The sequence below is a fragment of the Cuculus canorus genome, chromosome 3 (genome assembly GCF_017976375.1).
Source record: "Cuculus canorus isolate bCucCan1 chromosome 3, bCucCan1.pri, whole genome shotgun sequence".
NCBI classification, from domain to species: Eukaryota; Metazoa; Chordata; class Aves; order Cuculiformes; family Cuculidae; genus Cuculus; species Cuculus canorus.
This window is the reverse complement of record NC_071403.1, coordinates 107,836,776-107,844,609: the sequence shown is the minus strand read 5'-3', so window position 1 is coordinate 107,844,609 and position 7,834 is coordinate 107,836,776. Positions and strand designations below refer to the sequence as shown.

The window sequence follows — 7,834 nt, the reverse complement described above, 5'->3', positions numbered from 1 at the left end:
GCTGTCAGTTCATCCACTGCAGACTTCCTGATAAATCCTATCCCCAGTGAGATTTAACAGGCCCTGTCATTACCACCAGTAGCACAAATGAAAATGCCTAAGCCCGACTTTAACAAACAGCCAGACCTACAACACATTAGTGCTCGGATGGAAAGGGCACGGTAACTTTGAGGATACTTGTTGGCCCAGTGCACAAAAAGTATAGAAGAACTTACTGAGATTGTTAATACTCACATAGCAGAAGGACTACATATGTATGACAATACATATTTGAGTAGTTGATTTACTTTGAAATGTAATGATTTCGTTTCCAGTTTGACCTTTCTGTCATTCTGGCCATGGGCTCTGGAAAATGGTCTTCCCACATCTGCCTGAATGCAGTAGCATTGAGCAGACTCAGCAACAACACAAGCAAATAAATATGTGCTTACCTGATGCCCACCAGGCTGGATTTTGACTGGTAAGCAAGATAAATTTAAAAGCGTTCCCCTCCATTTTCTCACCTTTGTTTCCTGGGAAACTGAGCCATACCTATTCTAAATGAATCACAGAGAAGTAACAAAAAAATCCTAAAACCTTAATCAAAGCATAGCTGTTAGATGACCACAGCCATATATACCCAGGCACCTGCACAGATCTTATTGGCCCTGTACTTTACTGCATTTTTGCAATACTGACGATGTAGCAAGATAAACATTTTCAGGGCAAAATACAAAAAAAAACCTCGACAAATATGTGCATAAATACATTAAATACATTAAATAAAATGTATATTAAAATGTAGTTGAAGACACTTACATAGTTTCCTCCATGCTACCTAGTAATACATTATTTAAGAAACCCATAAGTTGGATTTTCTCAGTGTGACAGAGTTGTTCTTGAACATATTTGACAGAAAAATCAAACATATAGAGCCCATAATGAATGGACTGAATAGACACTGGGAAACTGCTGAACTGCAGTGTTTTGTTTTCTTCACAACATTCACTTCTCAAGTCAACTAATCATCAACATTTATTTGGAAACCCAGAGAAAGTATCTCAGACTTAGTATTTTAAACTTGCCCTATAAACTTTGATATCTATAGGTGACTAATAGAGAGTTTTGTTTGGAGGCTTCCCTCTCCCCTGCATTTTTACATTATATTTTTTGTTTTGGTTTTGTTTTTTACAAATTTGCCCGGTCTCTGAGATATGAATGAAAGTTTCCTTGGAGGAAAGGCCATTTAAAACAAACACAGCCCCAACACATGCTGGCAGGACACAGCTGCCAAGGATCAGGTACTAAACCTATGTACTTAACATGATCTTCCTACAAAAACTGTCTCTCTTCCATCACTGTTTTAATGCAATCTTCCGCAAACTTTGACCCAAATGCCAGATACTGTTGTGATTCAGAATGATATGGAAATGCAACCAACAAAATAGATTATAGAGATCAATTAGCCAAGGGAGGAGAAGTGGGAGACAGAAGTCACTTGCAGATGATCTTATAGAAATGAGTGTACAAATCTTACTTAAACTTGTGCAATTCCACTGACGTAAGTGGCAACATCTTCCTATGTTAAATTAGACTCTGTGTGAAGTTATCATCTCATCTTTGGTTAGGTGTAGACTTGACAAACGTGGCTCGCACATCTAAAGGACTGAAATTTCATGTATTAGCACCATAATTTCATTTCATATTTTTAAATATGAATCTTCTTTCTGACATTTGAGGACTGCTCAGGATAAGGCTCTCACACAACTTTGTTTTTAATAGATGGAATGAAAGGTCAAAATATGCTATACGGAGCAGGCGATGTGATTCTCTCTGCCTAGGTCCCTTGCAACATAGGCACAAAGTTGCAGGTTTTGCTTTAGACACAGCTGACATCATCTCTGCATTGTTATGTCTCTTGTATGTGCACAGTGTGATCTAGAAAGCGAGTTATAATGGAGACAATCCCACTGCAAGGCTGATAGTAAAAGCTGTGCACAAAAGAACAGTATACTGCTACATACAGCAGAGATACATTGTGTTGCTATTTGTTGCACTTCTCAACCTGTTCAGATGATTTCTAGATAATTATTTTTGTTAGTATAGAATTAAGGTAATTTAATTTAAAGGCCTCAAGATAAGATAGGCTGGAAGTAAAAATCCCCACATTTTATAGCTGAAGTCGAAAAAAGAATCATGACATCTGTGAACAGGAGAAACTGCTCTGATGGATCAGACTGCCTCAATGTACTTCAAACCCCTGCCACTGGTGCTGTCAAGTAACAGATGCTTCAGAGGAGAAGGTAAATAGGATTGGTTCAAGTCAGCCAGTGCACAGGATGTTGTAGGCATTTCTGAGCTGGCACTCAGCTTGGCAAGTCAGTCCATCTAGGAATGAAGTGCAGCTACGAATTCAATACACAGAGTCCAGCCAAGAAGCTTCATAAATACAGAACTACATCTCAGCCTGTGCTTAAAATAATGGAAACAACATTCAGTCACCACACTCAAATGTGAGGTCACAGATTTTGAAGGCTAATTTTGTGCTATTTTAAAACACAAACACAACCCTTCACCCTTGTCATAAACCTGGTCACAAACATAGTTATCCACAGTAATACAGAGAGTTAAAAGAAAGGTTTTATAAACAAAATACTTTTATTAGACTAGTACATGGGTTATTTTAAATCAAGAACTAAAATACAGTTCATAATAAACTATTGTTTCAGTTCATTTTACTGAAGTAAAAGTGTAGAGTAATGTCAAGAGGTAATGTTTATCTGGAAAAAAATATTTTTTAAAAATATAGGTGGAATTACTTTTTCTCTTCTTACTTAGTGTGTTTTGGCAATATAATTTAAACTAGACAACTTAGCTATTAGAGCATTACACTAAGCAAAACCAGAACTTAACTGGAACTAAATGTAGACTGTTTTGTTGATCTGTTCCTGCTTCTGATGTGAAAATTATCCCACCACCACATTCATTTTTCCACTTCTTTAAATATAGTTATTTTTCATTAGGTTTTCTGTGAGATCCATCCATGAAAAACATCTTGAATATTTAGAGACACTCTAGATACGTAATACAGCTTATTAGGTAACTGCTTCTAAGACTCCTGGATAGAGAAATCCCTTCTGTTGTGTCTTCTTGTTTTATAGAAGCATCGTAACACTAATGCTCTCTCTGGACACTGGTAGTCACATCCAGCCTGGTACAGAACTCAGCAATGGAAAAAATATACTTGGGTGTAGCCTCTACAGGCCACACCATCACCTGAGTGTTCAGTTACAGTGTTCTTTTCATAGATTCATAGATTTAAGAAAATGACTGGCCACATGCAAAACAATTAGGAGTCCCTTCTAAAACAAGAGACTCTTTATACAATAAGCAGGCTCAGCATCCCACTTCAGAATGATGCAGTGGCAAGAGAATATGAGCATTAACTTATATTAAAAAAAAATAAAGGTAACCTGGTATATATAAACCCTTCAAGACTACAGATAGAATTGTGAATTATTACTCTTTCTTATTTTAAACCTCACCTCTATCATAAAGCTCATTCTGAACCAAGTTCTATTACCTGGATGCTGTGCAAACAATGCAAAGTTACACTTGTAGCTCCTTTGGACTGCTGTTGTAAGCAAAGTTATTGCTTTTGCACCAGACAGAATGGTTAAGAGAGATTACTTCAAATCCATTACCTTTTCAAGGGTCCATCTAACCTTTTGCATACCTTTCTACTTCTATACAATATTCCTTGTAGTCTCCATGACCTTTATTCTCTCAGTGCTTGGTTATAGCGAACATTATTCGCAACTAACCCACAGCGACTCTTTTTCATGCTTGTCCAAATGCAAAATAAAATCTTAACTTAGGCCTCTTGCTTCAGTAACAAAGGTGTGTCAAGTCAGTTCCACTGGCTCATGTGACACGTGGCAACCTGGCACACCACTGTCACTGGATTGCTCTTGGCATACGCTCATTTCCTGAAAGGTACAGGTAGGCTCTGCCTCTGTTCTCTTCACTTATCCTAATGTCTCAAAGACCTTTGCCAGACAGTGCAAATAACCTGTACCCACTTCACCCTTTTTTAAGGGACAACTAGATGAGAGAGGTTCGAATTTTAGTATTTCCTCCTCCACCAATGCAGAAGCAACATGTTTTGATGCAATCTAATCTCTTTGCCAAAGAATTTCACCTAGACCAGTAACAGCCTCCTCTAAACTGAACCTGTCATTCTATGCAAGACTAACTAAAATTCATGTCAAGTTAAATGAAGGAACTTATCTTGTAGATAAGATTCTTTCTACATACCCATTTTCCTGGTAGGTTTCTGTACTTTTTGCTGATCTTTTATTGCTGCCCATATGCCAGCTGATCTTCTGCCAGCACCTCAATATTCCTGTTCTCAGAAGATTTGTCATGGATTTATTCTGAAATATAATATTTGAAAGCTCAAATAAGGTCAGATATTCAGTCCAATGCATATATAGGAAATAGGTTTTGAAAAATGTGGGTGTTCCAATAAGTGTTTATATTTCCATTTAATAAGTGAATATTTTCCCATTAAATTACTAACATAATACTCTGGGAAAGAGAAATCCTTAGTGTTTTAGAGAGTCATCTCCTGCATCTAGTGGAAATAGCACATACGCATTATAAAGTTGTACACAGTACTATAGTACATATGACATAATTTTCCAATTTCCTGGAAGAGAGTCATGAAAGCCATTTACCAACAGCAAGCTCATATTTTCTCCAGAGTAAATACACAAAATACATGTAGAAACCAGAGTAAGGAGCGATTGTATAGCAGCGCCATTAAAACAGTCAAAAAAACCACTGATCCTGGAGTTGAATCTGGGTATTCATACACGTGAGCAAGACCAAGACCAGTCTCTCCCAAAGGCTGATCAAAATTCACTAATAAAATCAGACAGAACAATAAAATTAGCTTTTAAAGAGTTCGACAGTACAGTAAGAAGACCATTGAAAATATCCTGCATATCTGCATAAGCACCAAGATAAAGAAGGAAGTCATCCACAAGTCCCTCTGATAAATGGTCCCCTACACAAATGTAAATTTTAATGTACATATACTTTTGCAAAACTCAGAGATTCCATACAAAAAAAGTCACTGCAAAGTCAGAAAAAAAGATTCTAAAACCTGAAACAAATTCAAAGCTAGAGCATTTTCTAATGGTTTGCTGCATAATAGACTCTGCCAATAAATTCTGGTTTTAGGAACAGCAAAATTCACTCCAGTTCCTGAGATAAACTGCAGATTAACTGTAGAGATTTACTAGATTGTACCACACTCTTTCTCAACTTCTCTTACACACTGCAAACAAGGTTTGAACTGAATTTTCTGTTAAACTTAAAAGTCAGCAAAGCCAAATGCCAAAGATCAAAACATTCAAATTTTCTTTTCTGCTGTAAAAACAAGAGACTAGCAACTTAAGTCAGAGACAGATAGACTTTAGCCACAGCCTGTCAAAATGATTTCCAGACAGAGGCAGTTGCTTTAAATTAACTGCACTTGCATCCTCTAAATTAATCTAATTACCCTGTTTTTGTTGACAACTATGCTTTTATTCACCCCTCTGCCGTTTAAGAAAGCATACCATACGTGAGTTCAATATCCTAGGCTCAACTTTTTTAAAAGAGCTGGAGTCACCTAACAGCTCAGCACGTCTCTGATCGTATGGTGGAACCATCAATGTTCTTCATTATTACTAGCCATATGGTCAGTTCCTAACTTCGCATTAATTTTGTGCTCCATCTTCTGCAAAACCGCCGGAAGATCCAGAACAGAAGAAATAATATAGTGAGGCACCGGGGAGGTATCTACCGGGGTTGTCATCGCTTTGTTTAACCAGACAGTTGCTTTCAAGCCAGCATTCAGGCCTCCTTGGATATCTGTATCTAGAGAGTCACCGACCATCACGCACTCCGCGGGCTGCACCCCCAGCAGGTCGCAGCAGTAGTGAAAGATGGATGGAGCCGGCTTCTCCTCCTTCTGCTCTCCCCCCACGACGATGGCATCGAAGTAGGGCTGACAGGCGCAGGCTTCGATCTTCTCCCTCTGCGTCTGCTTGTCCCCGTTGGTGAGGAGCAGCAGGCGCACGCCCTTGCGCAGCTCGGTCAGCATCCCCCGCGTGTCCTCGGCCAGCGTGAGGTGCTGCAGCCGGGTGGTTTTCCACAAGAAGTAGCACTCGGCGGCCAGGTTGCGGTTCGCCTCCCCGCCGATGGTCTCCTGGATCGCCTCCTCCCAATGGGAAATCCGTAGGTCGGTGATGCACATCTTGGCGGGGTCGTGGCACTCCTTCAGCAGCTTCGCCTGGACCTTATCGCAAATGACGCGGGCCTCCCCTTCGCCGTAGTGATGCTTGGACTGCAGGGCGTTGATCACCTGGGATAAAGAAAGAGGCTGTCACCGCGGCGCCGCCCTGCCCCCCCCTCCCAGCACCGGCCGCGGCGGGGACACACACACACACGCAGCACCTCCTCGATGGCGCGCCGCCCGGCCGCCGCCGTGTCCACCAGCGTGTTGTCCAAGTCGAAGAACACCGCTTTGACGCCGTGCACCCCCATGGCGCCGCCCCTACGCCACGGCCGAGCGACCGAGGGCGGCGGGGAGCGCCCCGACAGCCGCCGCCGCAAACCCCCGGACGCCGCTGCCTCCCGGGACGGCGCTCAGCGGGGCGGGGCGCGGGCACGGCCTCGTGGTGGGCGGGGCCTCTCCCGGCCACGCCCTTCCACCGAGAGCCCTCGCTGGGCGGGGCCTCGTCCCTGGCTGTCTTGGGCGGAATCTAGATGGGCCACGCCCCCATGCGCCCGCTGTGGGCGTGCGGTGCTACAGACTGGGGGAGGAGTGGCTGGAGAGCTGCCTGGAGGAGAAGGGCTTGGGGGTGTTGATTGATAGCCGAGTGAACATGAGCCAGCATGTTCATTGGCCAATGGCTTCTTGGCTTGTATCAGAAACGGTGTGACCAGCAGGTCCAGGGAGGTGATTCTCCCTCTGTATTCGGCACTGGTGAGACCGCACCTTGAGTACTGTGTTCAGTTCTGGGTCCTTCACCACAAGAAGGATGTTGAGGCTCTGGAGTGTGTCCAGAGAAGGGTAAAAAACCTGGTGAGGGGGCTGGAGAACAAGTCTTATGAGGAGCAGTTGAGAGAACTTCGGGTTGTTTAGCCTGGAGAAGAGGAGGCTGAAGGGAGACATTATTGCCCTCTACAACTACCTGAAAGGAGGTTGTGGAGAGGAGGGGGCTGGCCTCTTCTCCCAAGTGACAGGGGACAGGACAAGGGGGAATGGCCTCAAGCTCCACCAGGGGAGGTTAAGACTGGATATCAGGAAAAAAAAATTCACAGAAAGGGTCATGGGGCACTGGCAGAAGCTGCACAGGGAGGGGGTTGAGTCCCCATCCCTGGAGGTATTTAAAAGACGGGTAGACAGGGTGCTCAGGGACATGGTTTAGTGGCAGATAAGAATGGTTGGATTCAATGATCTGAAAGGTCTTTTCCAACCTAGTGATTCTATCATTCTATGAAAAAGAGAGTGTAGTAATGCAGTAAAAAAATAAGATGCAATAATGTCCCCAACCAGAAGGATAATAACTAGATTGAAAACTCAAAATGTGTAAAAAGAAATACTTTTTCTGCATTCCTTAATTAATATTTGGATTCATTTCTTTGGGAGGCTGCTGAGGTTGAGACCATTGCAGAATAGCAGAATTACTGATATGAACACCAAGAACATTTGGAGCTGTAATTAATTCTGTCACACTTTCTAAGGGATATGAGTGTCGAGTCAGAGGGGGGGAAAAACACTGGGATGTGTTTGGGAAAA

At 42.3% G+C, this 7,834-nt stretch overlaps 1 protein-coding gene across 1 annotated transcript; it reads right to left on the bottom strand.

Moving 5' to 3' along the window:
- NANP (N-acetylneuraminic acid phosphatase) lies at window positions 1-6,702 on the bottom strand. Its single transcript, XM_054064200.1, has 2 exons — window positions 6,487-6,702; window positions 1-6,394 (listed from the first exon to the last, which is right to left on the bottom strand). Exons 1-2 carry the CDS (start codon window positions 6,574-6,576, stop codon window positions 5,699-5,701), a joined length of 786 nt encoding a protein of 261 aa, XP_053920175.1. The 5' UTR covers window positions 6,577-6,702; the 3' UTR covers window positions 1-5,698.
- Between the last annotated feature and the right edge of the window lie 1,132 nt (window positions 6,703-7,834).

Excerpts from the sequence above, each read along its gene's own strand:
- NANP (XM_054064200.1), bottom strand. The coding sequence starts at position 6,576 with ATGGGGGTGCACGGCGTCAAAGCGGTGTTCTTCGACTTGGACAACACG. Across the intron at positions 6,395-6,486 it reads GGCGGCGCGCCATCGAGGAG|GTGATCAACGCCCTGCAGTC; the intron begins GTGCTGCGTGTG and ends TCTTTATCCCAG.